The 19,258-nt window shown below is 37.8% G+C and overlaps 1 protein-coding gene across 17 annotated transcripts in view; it reads left to right on the top strand.

Moving 5' to 3' along the window:
- The window catches only part of MCF2L (MCF.2 cell line derived transforming sequence like), a 362,484-nt gene that overhangs the window by 243,444 nt on the left and 99,782 nt on the right, over positions 1–19,258 (top strand). For all 17 annotated transcript variants that reach the window (XM_072621934.1, XM_072621919.1, XM_072621931.1 and 14 more), the window contains one exon: positions 4,088–4,202. In XM_072621934.1, coding sequence (XP_072478035.1) covers positions 4,088–4,202 — 115 coding nt within the window. The remainder of the gene's footprint in view (positions 1–4,087; positions 4,203–19,258) is intronic.

Genomic DNA, 19,258 nt, shown 5'->3' with positions numbered 1-19,258 from the left:
TTGCCCCCTCCAGGGTCAGTGGAAACCAGTGGCAACTTGACATGATAATGATTTTTTCCTGCCCAGGCATTTACATGTAGAGCAAATCACTCAATTCAATAAACGTCCATTAAGTACTTACTATACACAAGCACAGTTCTAAGCAACGAGAATATAACAATGAAAAATTGATACTTCCTGGTCTCACATGGTTTATTAGTGGGTTGGGAGGCAGAGAGGTAACATTTATAGAAATAAGTGGTATAGCAAGGACAAGACCAGAGCGAGGGAGGGGTCTTGACAAAATATCATAAAAAATATGAGAAAGGAAGGATCAGTTTCAACTGGAGGGTCATGTTGGGTTTCATGGGGCAGTTGGCACCTGAGCTAGTCCTTGAAGAAAGACAAAGATGCAGCATGGTGAAATGGAAAGAATGATAAATTTGGAATCAGAGGACCTGGGTTCAGATTCTAGTCCTGCCACACTTTCTCCATGTATCTTAGGGCAAGTCTCTTAACTTTTCTGGGCATCAGTTTAATCATATGTAAAATTTGAGTGGTTTTTAAGCTGTGATCCTATTAACAGGCAGAGACCTGCTAGGTGGTACAATGCATAGAGTGCTGGGCATGAGTTAGGAAGACCTGAGTTCAGCTCTGGCCTCAGACACTTATTAGCAGTGTGACCCTGGGCAAGTCACTTTACATTTGTCTGAGTTTCTTCATCTGTAAAATGAGCTGAAGAAGGAAATGGCAAACCACTCCAGTATCTTTGCCAAGAGAACCCCAAATGGGGTCATGAAGAGTCAAACACAAGTGAAACAAGTGAATGACAAAATTAATAGACACAGTTGTATAGAGAGTATTACCCAAGCATGAGAGATAGTTTATATCAGTGGTATCAAGCTCAAATAGAAATGGAGGCCACCAAGTTGTATATAAGGATGACTGACCTGCATGTTTACTAAATTTTTAAAATATATTAATTTTTTTTGTATTTTTATTTATTTTATTAAATATTTCCCAATTACATTTTAATGTGGCTTGGGTCACACTAAGAAATGTTGCAGGCCTCTAGTTTATACAAAGGGAAAGTGAGGGCAGGCAAAGATTGGGAAACAATCCTTCTAGTTTTGCTGGAATGTGGAGCCTTGGGCTTGTTCTGAACCTTAGCCATCCTGGTATTCTTATAGAAACAACTTTTTTTTCTGTCCTTATTTCCATCTTCCTTCTTGCAGTCAAGGGATATAATGGATAGAGCACTGTCCTTATAGTCAGGCAGATCTGAGTTAAGATCTTAACTTTCTTGGCAAGTTGCCTCAATTTCCCATCTGTAAAGTGAGGCTAATGATAAGATCTCCTTCCCAGCATTGCAATGAGCTCCAAATGAGATAAATTTTGCATGGTGCTTTATAAACCTTAAAACAAATATTAACAACATTTTATTACCTTTTGTGTCTGTCATCTGGAAATAGTAGGTGTTCAGGCACTTTTTGGGCATCTTCATCAGTTTGTTTTTAGATAGCACATCCTTATCTTTCTCATTGAAATGTTATGTGCTTCTGACAAAATTCATTTTTTGATGGCCTCTCTCAGCTTTCTTGAGCCAACTTCCCTTGGAGAAACTTAGATGGTCAGATCCTAACTATCTCATCTCTGAAATACATTTTTCTAGAGCTTAGGCTATATATCAGATGACCCAAATATATTAGCCACAAAGTGGAGGGGATTGCCTTGAGAGGGGTTCCCTCTTATTGAAAGTTTGTTTTCAATTGATGACTGGACAATTGGAGTGTTAAAAAAAGAAATCCTTGTATTTCTTGTTCATGGTTCTCCAATGAGGTTCCTTTCAGCCTTGAGATTCTGTGTTAATGAAATCAAGCATATGAATTTATCCAAGCTTATCCCAAAGACAAGCTATTAAGAATGCACCTCCCATAGCTTTAGAGCCAAAAGAGACCTTACAAGGCATTTTATCTAATCTACTCATTTTTACACATAGAGAAACTGATTTCTCTCTACCTTCTGTTAAGAGTTGAGGGGAATACAGTTGTGGAATACTACACAAAATGCTATATTTGGATATTATATCAGTTTTTCTGAACTTTTTTCTCTCTTTTTTGAAATAAGGGATGGCTGATTGGGAAAGGGAGAGAAATGAAGTACCAAGAGGTACAGATAGATAGGGAATATATTGGCATTGTGGAAAGGATCTAAATGAAGAGATTTAAGAGAGAGTTGGAAATACTGTGATACATTATAGCTTTCATCGTTTCCTTAAGATATAATGTATGGCAGTAAGAGCAAAACTGTGAAAACTTAGCTCCCTGATCAATACAGTGATCCAAGATGATGTCCAAAGGACCCATGATGAAAAATGCTATCTACCTCCAGAGAGAGAACTGCTGAACTCTGAGTGCAGATTGAAGAATACATTTTTTTACATTATCTATTTTTCTTTGTTCTTTTGTACACATAAGTGTATTTTCTTTTGCAACATGACTAATATTGAAACATGTTTTTGCATGTGTAATCACGTCATGTATAATCAATGTACAATCAGTATCACGTTTCTTGCCTTAATGGATGGGGGAAGGGCAGAAAGGAGGGAGAAAATATGGAACTCAAGATTTTTAAAAATGGATGTTAAAGAAATTTTACATACAATTGGGAAATATTCATTGAAGTGGATAAAAATATTTTTAAAAGGAAAAATGTGTGGGTGACAGTAAAATATAGAAAAAAAATGGCTTCACCCAAAAGTTCAAATTTCAGGCCTTTTAACTTTGTCATTTATAAGCAGATCATCTCATTAATGAACTTCAAGGTTAACTCGATGTTTATGATGATGTTCATACCCATTATGCCACTGGTGGTTGGGATGGGGAGGGGACTCCCTTCTTGAGCACCTTTAATAGATCTTTGGGTATTGCTAAGGTCCAGGAGAAGTCATCACCTGGTGGTCAGCCTTCCAGTCGGTGAATGACCTGTCAGAACTTAGTGAAGCTGGTCTCTAAGAGGCATTCTGCCCTTTGCTGGGCTTGTACAAAAAGATTGGAAGAGCCTGCCATAGCTTTCTTTCCACTGATGTCCCTATAGAGAATGCAGAGGGCTCCAATTGATATTTTAGAGGAGATGACAAGAGTGTCATCATAAACCCAAATAGTGAACCTCTTGAAAAGGAGTATTAGCTCTGTGTGAGGGGATGGGCAGAAGATACCTTTTGAAAAGTATTTCTCAATCATTTGGATTGCTGTCTCACTGGGAATCTTGTGTGAATGGGAGTTTGTTGGGATTTTTATTTGAAAATGGGGAAATGGGTGCCATTTTTAAGACTTTGCTTCTTATTGCAGTAAAGTCAGGGAATAATATACAGTCATATCTTCCACATTGCAAGGCTTAGGGGTGCGCAGTGCCCAGAGGCACGTAGTACCCTTGCAATCTGGAAAGTCCATGTAAAATTTTTTGACCCTCCCTTCATACTAGAAAAGAAATTGTGTATATTTATGGTATTAAAAGATAAAAATATTTTGATATTATACAATACTATACATATCTTTTGTGCATCTCTGAGTTTCTAAACTTTTTCTGTCATATGCTGGCCTTCACATGTCATCTGCAGCTTCCGCAAAACTCCCCCAACATTCCCATTCAATTTCTGATGCCAACCTGTGATATATGGAAACTATGATGGGGAAAGTCCCGATGTGGGAGGCATAACTGTAATAGCTTGCTTTTCCTCTGACATTTCAGTATTTCTATTTTCATGTCCAGATAAGAACAAAAATAGCCAAGAAGCAGGAAAGAAATACACCCAAAATGACCCATTATCACTCCCAGTGGATGCAAAAAAGGCTCTGTAAAACCTGAGAAACTCTTTACCTACTCTGAAAACGAATAATCCATCCCTCATTCTAGGGACCTCTTCACAATGAGAAGAGAAATCCAAACAGTCGGTTGTTCAAAAAAAAAGCAAAACCCAGAAACATGTATGTTACTGCTTATTTTTTTTTTAAATCAAGTTTCTAGATACTTTCTGTTGTTGTTAATGTTGTCCAGTTAGAATAGACTGGACTTATTCTAATTGTTTTTTTAAAAAATTCATTTTTAGGTGGACGGGGGCAAGATGGATGTCCAGTCATCACATTCCCAGATTACCCAGCTTTCAGTGAAATCCCAGAAAAAGAGTTTCAGAATGTCTTGACCTATCTGACCAGCATTCCCAGGTGGGTTGTTATTGCTCAGAATCCAAAATGTCAATGCCCTGCTGTTAACTGTTCCACTGGCATAGTGCAGGGAAATGCCTGATAGATTGAGAATTGGAACACCTTGGTTCAGATCCTGGTTTTGTCACTTAACACCCACGTGTGTGAGCTTGAACATGTCACAAACGTTCTGGGCCTCAGTTTCCTCATCTCTAAAGTGAGGGCATGATAAACCTCTTCCTACTCTTCCAGTATCATGCCATGAACTTTATTCTTTTTAAAGAATTCTCTCCTTCATTTCTCATGTCACCCTCATCAGATTACCAACACAATTGTTGTTATCCTATCTGACACTTGAAGAAACCAAGCCTTGGGCAGTTTCAGTAAGCGATGCAGTGCACAGAGTGGTAAAGTCAAGCTGCGTCCAAGGTTTCCCAACCTCCTCATCGAGCTCTCTTTCCTATGCCCCCAAATGTCTCTCAAGCCCTGGTCTGCCATGCCTTGTGCCCGTGTTTTCAGCTTTATGTACAGCTTACATTGCCTGAGTGATTTAGCACATGATGATACGACCTTACTTGCTTTCCACAAAGGCACTTCCCAGCCTCCTTCATCCTTCATAAAATGTTGATGAACACTTCAGTTAGAAGGAGGAATGTGAATACTAAAATTGTAACCCTTTTATATTTGAGTTGAAAGGCAGCTAGAGGTTCCTGTGGGTGCCTAATATGTGGATTGTGAATTTAATAAGATGAAAACCAAATTTTATATCCAAGAGATACTGTTATCAGTTCACGTGAATGGGGATGGAGTCATAGGGAACTTTGTTATTCCTGACATTCCAGCCTGGCATGTTTTTGTTCAGTCTCTGCCTAGGGGTACAGGAGAGTGGAAGAACATGGAAGACCACCCTCTCCTGCTTTTCTCCAAGTCAGAATTTTGTCATGAATACGTTTAATTGTCAAACCAGTTAAGCAGGAGATGGCTCACCAGGTTGTGATGCTGCGTGTCACTGACTGCTGAGAAGCTTTAGTCTAGCACACAGTAAACTGAGATCATTGTGGCAAAACTTGTTTTTGCCCTGTTACAAGAAAAACACTGTCCTTTTTTTGGTTTACTTTTATATCTCAGTAAAAAAAATCAAACTAGGATTATTGTTTTCTGTTGTGTTGCAGACTGAGTAAGAAGGTTAGTCTTTCAAGTTTCTCACCGTCCTAAGAAATAACAAAAACAACTTCTGTCGGTGACTTCAGACAACAGGTTTATTGAGGTCTAGTGTTGGTCGCTAGTTGGTTTCTTGGAGTGCGTGTTGCCTAGTATGCCCTAACTTCGAACATATCATAGCACTCAACAGAAATACACAGGGCAATGATTACAAAAGGACTTTGAAAAGGAGGGAGAGAAGAGGGGTCAAGGAATGAGTAATCAGATTGTGGAATGGGGTAGTGTTTACATTTCATGAAGGTAATGGGCTTTTAAATATAATTTAGAACAGGGATTCTTATCTTTTTTTCCCAATATCATGGACTATTTTGGTAGTCTGGTAAAGCCTTAGGACCCTTTCTCAGATTAATGTTTTTGAATTCATTAAACAAAATATGTAGGATTGCAAAGAAAATCAGTTATATTGAAATACAGTTATCAAATATTTTTAAGTTCACATACCCTAAATTTAAGAAACCTCTATTTAGAAGCAGAGAGGTATATTAGTTAGTAGAAGAAATGTTCTTTCTATGTGGTATGGTTTAAGCAAAGGCTCTCTGATTAAAAATTAAAGCTGAAACATGAGGTCCCCTATGTAATCTAATTTAACTGGAATAAGGCTGCAGGATTAGATAGAAATTAGAATGTACAATGGATTGAATTAATGGCAAGTTTTGGTGCTGATCTGATCTAGAGGCCAATGAGATTGCTCTAGAGTAGTCAATGTCAGGAAGACCTGAGTTCATATCCAGCCTCAGAGATTTCCTACCTATGTGACCCTGGGCAAGTCACTTAACCTCTGTTTCTCTCAGTTTTCTCATGTGTAAAATGGTAGTGATAATAGCACCCACTTACCTCCCAGAGTTGTGAGGATTTAATGAGATAATTCTAAAGCATTGAGTACAATGCCTGGCACATAATAAGCACTATATAAATGTTATTCTGATTATTACTTTATTATAATTATATGAATGAACTGGTAAGGTAACTTTGGCAATGGTGATCAGAACATTTTTTGAATAATGTTTTTTTCTCAGTTACATGTAAGAACAATTTTTAACATTCCTTTTTTGAAATTTTTGAGTTTTAAATTTTCTGCCTCCCTTTTGCTCTCCCTTTCCCCCATCTGAGATTTAATATAGCGATATAATATATAATAAATAAGCAATTTCATATAGATTTACATTATATAATAGGTATAATATATAAGCAATTTAATATAGATTATACGTGTTCAATCATGCAAAACATTTTTGTATTAGTTATGTTGTGAAAGAAAACACAGACCAAAAACCACACACACACACACACACACACACACACACACACACACACACACACACACACACAAACCCTGAAATTAATATGGTTTGATCTACTTTCAGACCCTATCAGTTCTTTCTTTGGAGGTGGATAGCATTTTTCATCATGAGTCCTTTGAAATTGTCTTGGTCACTGCATTGATGAGAATATCCACATCATTGGCAGTTGATCATCATACAATATTGCTGTTAATGTATACAATGTTTACTTGGTTTTGCTCACCTCACTTTGCCTCTGTTTGTATAAGTCTTTCCAAGTTTTTCTGAAATCATCCTTCTTGTCATTTAAAGCAAATAGCATTCCACTACAGTTATATGCCACACCTCGTCAGCCGTTCCTTAATTAATTGGAATCACGTCAATTTCCAATTCTTTGCTACCACAAAAAAAAGAGTTGCTATAAATATTTTTGGACATATAGGTCATTTTCCTTTTTTTTTTTTTTTTTTTGGAAAACAAACTTAGGAGTGTTATTGCTAGATCAGAGGATAGGCACAGTTTTATAGACCTTTGAGCATAGTTCCAAACTGCTAGCAGGACATTTTGAAGTGGCATTGGGTGGTTATGAGTCCAGTGAGAAGATTATAGTATCTGTGCATGAAGTTACTGTAAAGATCTTGAATGCAGAATTTTTGTTTTAGCTTTTAAAATGATTAGGTAAATTTAAGTCATACTACAGAGAAAGAAATAGCTGAGATCGATAAATAACTGACAAGACTTGGTTTTAAGAATCACATACTCCGTGTGTGTGTGTGTTTGTGTGTGTGTGTGTCTGTATGTCTCTGCCTCTCTCTGTCTCCATGTGTATGCGTAGATGGGAAAGGCTTCTAAAACAAGAAACCTTTTCTGTAATTAAAGTATCTAGCATTGGGTTCTTCTCCACAGTGTCCACTGACTGAAATCCAAATAGTCAGTCCCAGATCCTCTAATTGTAACAGTAGATCCCTTTTGGGGATCCTACATGTTGCTCCACTTTGCCCCCATCTGATTTTCATAGTTTATAATAGTATCAAAGCCTTTCTATTTGGAACCCAGCTTGAGACAAGTCCCTGAATCTAGACATGCATCGTATGGCAAAATGTATGATGTGCTTTAAAAAACAAACCAAAAAAATCATTATTATTTCATCAAATCACTTTACTATGTGGAAAAAGTGTAGAATCATCAGCATTCCTCCCAGGGATCACCTCCCAGGAGTGTGGAGCACATCAAAATTATTTTCATTGCTTTTTTGAGCTCTATGAGATATTAAAATGATATGGAATAAGAAAGATATTTTAATGACTTTCTTTTGGAAAAAAAATGTCATTCTTGCCATGCGAATGTTCCCTTTTTTTGAATAAATGGTGGAACCATTCAGATTCCTAGTTAGTATGTTTCTAGAAATGTAAATTATCAGGCAAAAACCACACACACAAACATAAAACCTCTTACAAAAGTTGTGCTTGGTTTTTTCTTCATTTTTATTACCCTTGCTCAGTGTAACTCACTGGTTCTCAAACCATTTCATTCCATCCTCCTCATAAAGAGTTCCTATGCCCCATTCTCTCTCTAGGTCACTTTAGGAGCTTCAAGTAGGCAGGGACCAGCAGGTGAAGGAAACTGATGTGTCAGTTTCATGTAGCCTACCATTTCCCAAAGCCATTGCCAAATAGTTGTTCAGAGACCTACAGCATTTTCCCTTCCGGACCTTTTCACAGCTGACACATGTTATCCATGTTATCCCAGCGTGAGGTGGTACTTTAAGCCAAGGAGAACCTGATTTGTGGTTCTCTGTTTCATACCTGGCTATAGTGTCAGATGGGGGAGACGACTGATCATATCAACCTTGTTTTACAGATAGAGTAGCTAAGACTAGATGAAGCCAAATTGGCAGGTTTTATACTGACCCAGAGACAGAGACAGCACTGGGAACCTCATTCCTCTGCTTTCTTTCTTTAATCCATCAAGCATTTTTTCAGCGCCTGTTTTGTGCCGGCACTACTTTGTACTAGGGATAGCTATAAAGACCGGCGAAAGCATCCCTGCTCTCAAGGATCTTAGGTTTAATAACTGTGAGTAAACAATATGAACTCAGAAAGGTAAATACAAAACGCATACACACTTACTTGTAAGGGAGGGAATCATTAACATATCAGGGGAATCCCATTAGACTAACAAGTGGGTGGCATAAAACAGAGCTTGTGTAGGAAGTAGCATTTATGCTATGCATTTGAAAGATGCCAGAGATTCCATTATATGAAATAATAAACACCCCTCCCTGATGTTCTCATCAAAAATTTTATTCAATTTTGTCTTTGGTTAAATTAACAAAGAAATTGTGCATGTGTGTATGATATATGTGGCATGTGTATGATGTATGATATATACCTATAATCACCCCCTATAAATTATGGGGGAAATAATAATAATTTAAATTCCTGTTTGAAGATTTGACAGATGAGTAATAGGTTTCATTCTCTTGAAAGTAGAGACATATGAAATGTTCTGTTATCTGTCACAAAACTACTCTATTCTTATGTAGTAAAGAAAAAAGTAATGAAAAAAGAGAGAAGGTAGAGTGGGGACAAAGCACTTGGCTTTTTGTAATGAGGGAGAAGAAAGAGGGAGAAGAAAGAGTTCTCCAGGTTGTTACAGAACCTGGAATTTCCAACTTGCTTATGGAGAAGAAACAAAGTACACTGCCACCTGGTGGACAGAATTGTCGTAGCCTAGACTGTTTATATGTGTGAGCAACTTTTGTAGCCAGTTGAACGGAATGAATTACCCTTTGGGAATGAACTTAGGGGAGCAGAGGCCTGGATATGTGATTTTATGGTTGTAGGGAACTTTTGATGAGAACCCCCAATACAAACGAAGGACAGAAATGGTATTGTAACTTATTGTAACTTCCTGTGTTTTAAAAAAAAAAAAGTCAATACTAAAAGACTTTTTAAAAAATTATTTCTTTAAAAAATCTGCATTTTAAAACCAAATAAAACAAGCATTTCTATATAAAATAGTACAGAAAATAAGGATTACACATGAAACCTCCAATATATAGCATATAAAACTTGCTTTTAGGTATATAATAAAGCCAACGCTCAAAAGCGTCCTGCTTGTCTGATTCCTTCTGACTTTCCTTCTTTAATCTGTGCATTTTGCTAATGCGTTAGGGATGCTCCCTCTCCCTTTTCTTCTTCCTCTCCCTCTTCTTCTCTTTGTCTTCTTCTCCTTCTCTCTCTCCCACTCTCTCTCCTCCCTCTCTTTTCTCCCTATCACTAACCCCTTTCTTCCCCAATTCCTTCCCCATTGAAAAGAAAAAGGAAACCCTAGAAACAAACATCTAGTCAAGTAAAACAAATTCTCCCATTGTCCGTGTCTGAAAACATATATTTCATGCTGTACCTTGAATTTATCACCAATTTTTTAGGAGGTAGGCAGCATTCTTCATCACTGATCCTTTGGAATCAGGGCTCATCATTTCATTGATCAGAATTTTTAAATTTTTCACTGTTATTTTTCCTTAAAATGCTATGGTTATTGGCTAATTTGTTTTTCAGGTTCTGCTGACATCACTCTGCATCAGTTCATACAAGTCTTCTCAAGTTTCTCTGAAACTGTCCCTTTCATTATTTCTTGTGGCACAATGATATCCCATTAATTTGTTCAACCAGTTCTCACTTGTTGGGCACCTCCCCCCTTTGTTTGTAGTTCTTGGCTGTGACAAAAAGATCTCTTATTAATTTTTTTGTTCATTGGTCCTTTTCCTCTTTGGTCTTTTTTTTTTTTTAATATCACTGAGATGTTAATTGCTGAGAGTCACTTTGCCAGTCTCTGTCAGAGGCTAAATCTGAATCCGCATCTTAGGTTAGCTATGTACTATACATGTTACCTCCCTAAATGATGTGGACATGTAACCCCTTGAAAAGAATTTCATACAGAAACCATCATGTGGAAAGCAGGCTATCTTAAGCATAGTTATATTTGGAGATTTTATTTTTCTTTCAAGGAAAGTACTAATATTCCTCAAATAATCAGGAGATCAGGTGAATGTCCTAATGCAAAAGGTGGCTAGGAAGCCATGCATAGAAAGTGGAATGGAGACTGCATGTCTATCTAAAAACTGTATTCAAAATTGTGTATCTCTGTCTCCAACCCTATACCCTTTCCTCTCCAATTCCTTTCTTATTGAAAAGAAGGAAACTCTTGTAACAAATATATAGTCAACAAAACAAAGCATATGTTTATTTTAAAATCGCAGATTCCATGTACATTCTCTATAATATAAGCATCAATTATAAGCCACTTTTCCCAAGTCCTTGGTTCTTTACAAAGAATGTATTTCAGTCATTAAAAATGAATGGTGTGTGCTAATTTTAGCATTCCTACTTCTGTAATCACATGCAAATGATAAAAGTACATATTTAAAACATTACTTCTGATTAGCAGCTGCAAGGTAATTAGGAAAGATTAAATAGAATTAGAGGCAGATGGTATGAAGTTTTTAATCAGATGAATACAGTAGGTACATATGTAAATGTATATGCAATTTTAGTCAAATGTATGATAATTTTTGAGCATGGTGCTTGCAAATAATACCTGAATAATAAGTTTTTTCATTTGTTTAGGGCAGCTAGGTGGCACACTAGATAGAGTGCCCAGCCTGGAGTCAGGAATACTCATCTTCCTGAATTCACATGCAGCCTCAGACACTTAGTAGCTAGGTGGCCCTGGGCAAATCAATTAACCCATTTTGCCTCAGTTTCCTCATCTGTCAAATGAGCTGGAGGAGGAAAGGCAAACCACTTCAGTATCTTTGACAGAAAAATCCCAGATGGGGTCACAAAGTCAGACACAACTGAAAAACAATTGACTAAATTTCGTTTGTTCCTTTTTTTGTATGTTTCATCTCCCCTTCTCCATGCCAAGTTTCTTGAGGGCAAGGATAATTCATCAGTGTTTCATCACATCTCCTAAGATAATGTTTTATACATAATAGGCATTCCATATTATTGAATAATGAGGGAATAAAATAAATTTGCAAATGTTGCTGTGGCAGAGTAGAGTCCAGAGAGAGCTGGACTCAAAGTGAGGCAGATCTGTTCATATACTGGACAGTACATATACTAGATACATTCACATACTGATTGGGAGATCTTAGAATCTCCTAATGTTGAAGGCAGCTTTTTAAGAATATAAATTGTAGGGCAAATATTTATGTGAATTGATAGAGGGAGTTTCCCACCAGGAACTCCCTGTACCAGAGAAATCATAGGGACGAGAAACACACACACACACACACACACACACACACACACACACACAGTAAAACAAACTGGAGAAAATATCAGGGGGAAGGCACTAGCACTAAGGGAGGTTGGGATAGGCTTCTTACAAAAGTGTGTGATATTAACTGAGACTTGAAGGTTGCCAAGAGAACAGAAAGTAGAGATGAGAATGGAGAGAATTCTGTGCATGGGGGACAACTAGTGAAAATGCACAGAGATGGGAGATGGAGTGTTGGGAGCAAGGAACTCAGATCATCCTCACCATCTAATGTTATGTCAGTTTGTATAGTGTTTTACATATATTATCTCCTTTGTAGCAATTTTGCAAGTGAGGGACAAGACACTCAGAAAGGTGAGGCCATCTCACTCTATATTATCCTGCACTATCTCTTTGAGAAATCTTACTGGAAATCAAAAGTTACAGAATGTTTGGCCAAGCAGACCAGTGCAATCAATGAGGGCTAGATGGTGTAGGGCTGACTTAAAATCTGGCCTCAGACGCTTCCTGTGTGACCTTGGGTGTCACTTCACCCTGTTTGCCTCAGTTTCTTTAACAGCAAAAACTGGAGAAGGAAATAGCAAACCACTCAAGTATCTTTGCCAAATGAGATCACAAAGAGTCAGATATGTCTAAAGTGCCTGAATAACAGCGGCAGAGCCTTTAGTGCCTCCAGGTCTTAACACTAATCTAAGGAAACTGACTCTTGAAATTCTGAATGGAGTCCAGAATGATAGTGTGTGTAAGTACCTTCTCTTAAAGGGGCAACAATAAGATTAACTATTCCCACCTCTGATCTTGTGACTTCTCATCCTTTCCTCTTTAATCCATATACTGTCTTCTCTTTCCCTAAATTGGAAGACAGCTAAATACTTACTCCTTTTATTGGGGAAATGAGTGAAGATGATTTTCTTGTGGGAAGAACTTATCTGTAGGACTTTCCACTGAAATATATAAATTATACATTTACATATTATATAATTATATAAATTATAAATAAATTTCATTTTAGTCATTCTGAACTTTGAGGGTCATCTATCATCAGATCCTGGAGTTTATCTAAGAAATAGAGGGGACCTGGGATTTTTTTCAATAAATATATTTTTAGTCCCTTGAACAAGATTTGATTGAGAACACTCATCCCCCACCTCCCAATGGCGGCATATACTCCTTGATCTCTGGGGCTGTCAGTGTAGAACAGGGAAGAAAAAACATTGTGGTACCTCATTCCAAGACTGGAGAGGAAGAAGCCTCTGTTACCTCTCAGCTCCCCACTGGCTGCAAAGATGAGATTTCTTTCTTATGTCAGCAAAATCTCAAGAGCTAGGTTAATGATGCCATCTGCTGGGTTCTTCAAACCTATCATTTCCTGTAATCTTCCTGGGTTCTTTAATAAACAGCTACACAGTTCCCTTTTAGGGGAAGAGCACAGGGTTTCCTTCTTCCTTCTCTCTTCCCTGTTCCCTAACAGCAGCATGGTACCCTCTGAAAGTATCATGGTACAAAAGTAAGCATCACCTCTGGAGTCAAAGAACCTGGGTTTAAATCCTGCCTCTGATGCTTACCTAGGTGACCTTGGGTCCACCAGTTTACCTTAATGGGACTCAGTTTCCTTATCTATTAAACAAGGCCATTTGTAGCATAAGCTTACCTTTTTTTTTTTTTACACAAGTTTCTCAAAGGCATGCATATTGAGATTTTGTCCATCAAATAATTTAAAATGTCCTGGAGACCTGGATATTTAAAAGAATATGGTGGTGAATCTTTTTGTAACTTGTAGACCTTTTTGTAATATAAATAATCCCTCCTTAATTAATCCTATTATATGTTGAGTGTTTCATATATATACGATAGTCTTAAAATTTGGCATACCTGTACAGTGAAATAATTTGAATATGAATATGAAATTAAATATATGTTGATCTGTGAAAAACCTGAGTACAGTTCATGTAACTTAATTAACCAGTAATCTCTAGGGAATCCTCTGGCTCTTAGTAATAAAATAAAAAAGATATAAATTTTATTTAATTGCTATGAGTTGAGTTAGGTGACCTCTGAGATTCATTCCACTTCCAGGTCAATGATCCAATAAGGTCACTTAAGGCTAGTTTTAAGAAGGAAATTGACTACAAATCAGTACAGGAGAAAAATAAAAAGGAGAGAGAAGGATATTAACATAGCACAGAAAGGGGATAAAGTTTACAGATTGCAAGTTATTAAGGGCTAATTCTGGTGCTGTGGACCAACTTTCTTTTGATTCCCTCTTTTCTCATAGTTGCCCTTCGTTTGCCAGATTTTGTCCATTGTTTAGCAGAGTTTTAGCTCTTGTTCTGGATTCAGCTGGCATTTTTTCTGGTGTGTCGCTTTTCATGAAACTGGTTCCTAACACCAGGGCCTGAGGCGGGCATGTACCCTGTAGTCTCCCAAGTCTATCTGCATCACAGGATATCTTACCCTAAGCCTGTGTTTCTCAACACAAGCAATACCATGAACCAAGAAAATATACACATCCCATACCTAGGGCCCCTGTGTTTCCTACAGCCACACCATGGGATGAAGAGTCAGAGTTGGGAGGAGAGGGACAAAAGGGAAGGAAGGAGAAGGAGTTTTAAGAAGCAAGGAGGAACCTTTATGTCTTAGCTGAGAAATGCAACTTTAACTTCTGTCTATGGACCTGAGACCATAAAGAGAATAGAACCCTGAACTTGGAGTGATGAAAACCTCAATTCAATTTCCTCCCATCCATCCAGATACATAAATATAGATATATAGGTTTGTGCATATATATGCATGCATATGTGCACACACGTGTGTACATATGTATATATACATGTGCATATACCTATATTCCATGTGTGCGTGTATGCATGTGTGCATATACACACGCACACATACACCCATGTGTATGTGTACATGCATGTATATGTTTGCGTGTATTGTATGGAGGAAAAATGTATGTGTGTATGTATTATGCATGTGTATATATGTGTGTATATATGTATGTCTGTGTGTATATCTAGGTGTGTACACATGTCTATGTTTAGATAATAACTGTGTGACACTTAAGTCACTTAACTTCTCCAAGCCTCAGTTTTCTTGCCTATAAAATGTGAGTGGATAAAAACCATATGCCTAAGAACATCTACTTTCTAGGCTTACACTAAGGATCAATTAATTTACCAAAAAGCATTTAAGTGCCAGGAGCTGTGCTAGGTGCTGAGGATACAGTCACAAAAAGGAAGGAGTCCCTGCCCTCAGGAAGTTTATGTTCCTTCACATGAAACAACATGCACATAACTAAGTATGTACAAAATACAGAGAAAGTAAATGCAAAATACATGTTTGAAAGGGGGAAGGCACTAACAGCTGGATAAGATCATGAAAGGCTTCATGTAAGCATTTTTCAGGAAAGAAGATTCTAAAAGACAGAGGGAAAGAGGGAGTGCTTTCCAAACGTGAGGAACGGCCAGCCACCACAAAGGCACCAAGATAGGAGATGGAACGTCAAATGTGTGAGGAACTGCAAAGGAGCAAGAGTACAGGAACAGGAGAACCATTAACAATTGGAAAAGGAGGTTAGAGCCAGGCTGTGAAGGGCCTTAAAAGTTGAGCAGAGAAGTTTATATTTTATGTTAGAGACAATAGGGACCCTCTTTTTAAGTAATGAAGAGACACAATCAGATGTACACTTGAGAAAAATCCCTTTGGCACCTATGTGTTAAGATGCTTTGGTTAAGGGAGAGACTTGAGGCAGGAGACCATTTAGAATAGTCTGGGCAAGAGGTGAGAAGGACCTCAACTCATGGCCATCTGAGTAAAAAGAAGAGGATGAGGAAGATGATGTGGAGGTAGAAATGAGCTTTCTAAGTGTTAGCAATATATTATCTACCTCCCCATCTCCCCTCTATCAGCTTTGAGAAACCTACCCCAAACTACTTCTTATTTATGCTTTTGGGGGAAAGTATACCTGCTTTCCCTTTCCTCTTCAGATCTAACCCTGGCTTCTTTGAAAGCTGTGTTCAGGTGCCACCTCCTACATCAATTTTGACAATGCCCCGTCCCTTCTAAAAATTACTGTTCATGTGTGAATCTATGCACATTTTAACATCTCTCCTTCCTCCAGCAGAATTTAAGTTCCTTGAGGGGTCGAGCCTTTTCCCCTCATTTTTTTTTCCTTAGGATCTAATATGATATTTTACATGTAGTTAGTACTTTTAAAATATTGGTTGAATTAAATTGATGACCAAAGAGATATGGTAGGCAATTCAGTCAGACTTGAAGTGTTCTACCAGTCTGACCTCTACAAACAGTTCACCAAATTTGCTGTACCCAGCTTCCTTTTGGCCCCTGTAGTTTACATGCATGGCTCTATTTTCCATCCTAAACTAAGCATCTGGACAGCTCCTGCTGCTTCTGGATGTATTACTCTCACTAAGGAAATGACTGTTTCTAAGCAGCAGCAGATTAAGGAAGCCCCAAATGTTACAACACCCCACACAGAAGCTTCTCATGGTAGGAAAACCCTGAGTGAGACATAAATTCTGAGCCAGTATCAAAGTCTAGAGTTACATTACTCTACATTTTGTACCAGATGTTTAAGACACAGCAGATGTTTGCAAAGTTTCTTTTGCTTACCTTACTTATCCCTTTTGCTTTTTAAGAAACAGCAGTATTTATTACCACTTCCTATGCAGTCTAATAGAACACATTCCTTGCTAGTTCCTGAAACCATCCTCAAAGTAAAGGAGACTAGCTCAGCTTTGGCTGCTATAATTCCCAAGGAGGCATCTGGATGAATAGAAGAAAGGGAACAACTGATATTTGTTATAGGGATAGGATCAGGAACTTGATGTGTAATTTCATTGGTATGGAGAATTTTCAGATGAAGATACTTCTTCTGTCAATGCAGGTTGGTACCACCTCTTCATCTTAAGTATTAGCAGATTTCCTAGAGCACTGAGAGGTTAGGTGACTTGCCCAGAGTCACCTAGCCAGTGACTTGATGTATTACATGCAGGACTCAAACCTAAGTCTTTCTAGCATCAGGGCCAGCTCTCTATACACTCCACTGTCCTCTTGGTTGCTTGCCTTTTTCCTTCCTTCCATGTTCCTTTTAACCTAATTTTATCAAATTCACACTGCCCACTCACAGGCGAATCCACAATGACTAGTTTCAACTCTTCATCCCTCTTCATAGTGTTAAGAATTAAATTTTGAGAGGCAGAGGACTGGGCTCATCTAGTCAGAATTTAAGCATATCCTTTTAGCCTTGTACCTGTTTTGTTACTTATTTCTTCTGTGTATCTAGTAAAAAATATAACCTTTATTTCCATATTGTTCCATTCAGCTTAAGAGGAAAAGGGTTTTTGTATTTTAAGAACAGCAAAAAAGGGAAAATTGAGGTACTGGTGGCAGCTCTGAAATGGAAACCAGTATGGATCTAAGGTACTATGAATCTGCTAAGGAATAAGGGAGACTCCTGAGGGATGGTCTGTGGTTGTGCCCTCTTACTCCTAAAACACTTTTTTGTAACAATTCTCTTAGGTGAAAGCATTTTTACTTTTTTTCTCCGCAGAAGAGTTTTTAAGAAAATTGTTACTTCAATTTGGTACAGTAGAAAAAGGAAACTTCAGGAAATTGTAGTTAGAATACTTTTTTAAAACTATTGCCTGCCATCAATATAATTTTTGAAAAGGAGATCATTCTCACTTGAATTTTAAGAATTTTCTTCACTGTTGGCAATTTACTTGCTATATTCCCTATGGCTCAGCACAATTTCCCCTACCCTCTTATATTAGGAACCATAATTGAATCAATATAAGCATTGCTTAGGAAACAGTATCTCATTTAGCTCTCTCCTCTCTTTCCAGCGATCATGCCCGGTACATAGGACTTAACAGATTTTTTCATTCATTCTTTAACACACACATCTGTATCTATATCTTATATGTCTTTTTACTCTTCAAAAAATAAAGGCTAGTTGAGAAATTTCCTTAAACAAAATTTACTCGCTTAATGTAGCCCATTCTCTTTTGGATGTGAAAATTTCTGTAAACTCAAAGTAAAATTGGAATTGAGACTTCATTGCATTCTCTTAGGATTGTAGATCTAAAACCAGGGTGACAGTGACTACTTAGTCCAGCCCCTCATTTTACAGGTGAGAAGATGAAGGCCCACGAACATTAAGTGACAAGCAAAGTCCGAAAGGCTCTTCTTCTCTTCTCCCTGACATCTCCTGATAACGAAGGAATAGCAGGTTTTTTTAAAAAAAGATTAGTTCTCATCTTTGTCAAAAATACATTTCACCCCTAAAGTTCTTTATTTTATTTAAGCAATCCTTTTTTTCCTCATCTGCAAATTATGTTAATATTTGCCTCCAAGTTCCCTCAATGGCTTTGTGTGTTTATATGCCTCCCCACAGCTGTCATTTAAACACACTGTTGGTTAAATTGCTAAAACACATCCCTCCTTAGAATATAAATTTAAAGTATAGGGTGTGGAGGAAGCACTTGCTTCCAAACAAATGCACAAATTACATAGTAGAGAGTCCAAGCAGGGTGCTGAAAGTCTGTGGCTTTGAAGGAGGCTGGTAGCAGGTTCTCCTGTAATCTGGCACTGTGGGGAGAGACGGGCAGGCAATCTGCTTGGTCCCAGGCTACATGGTTTCTTCCCACTTCCCATGGACTGAATTTTCCAAGTTATATCCCTAGAACCTTTGTGGTGAACCTTCCATAACTTTTCAATCCCCTTCTATGTCTGGTGGAGCAAAAATAGGGCACAAACTTAAGAACTCAGATATGTTCAAAGTGGGACCAAAATGATGAAGTGCTTTAGAAATTGTACCATGCTTAACTGAAGAATTATAGATGTTTACCCTAAAGAAGAGGAGTAGAATATATGATAGCTGCTAGAATCTGCTAGATTAGCTAGGTGATGCAGTGGATAGAGTGCTGGGGCTGGAGTCAGGAAAACTCATCTTCCTTAGTTCAGATCTGGCCTCAGACACTTACTAGCTGTGTGACCCTGAACAAGTTGCTTAATCCTATTTGCTTTAGTTTCCTCATCTGTAAAATGAGCTGGAGAAGGAGATAGCAAACCACTTCAGTATCCCTGCCAAGAAAACCCCAGGTGGAGTCATAAAGAGTCGGACATGACTGAAAAACAACAGAGCAACATCAATCCAAATTGAGAACAATCATTTCAAGACCCTTCATGTTATAGATGAAGAAAGTGTCCAGGGTTGCACACTCTTTCTCACATAGTCCTTGACTTCTGAAAGAGACATTG

Source organism: Notamacropus eugenii, chromosome 6, assembly GCF_028372415.1.
Source record: "Notamacropus eugenii isolate mMacEug1 chromosome 6, mMacEug1.pri_v2, whole genome shotgun sequence".
Taxonomy (NCBI): domain Eukaryota; kingdom Metazoa; phylum Chordata; class Mammalia; order Diprotodontia; family Macropodidae; genus Notamacropus; species Notamacropus eugenii.
Note: the sequence above shows the minus strand (reverse complement) of the source record. Positions and strands in the feature narration are given on the sequence as shown.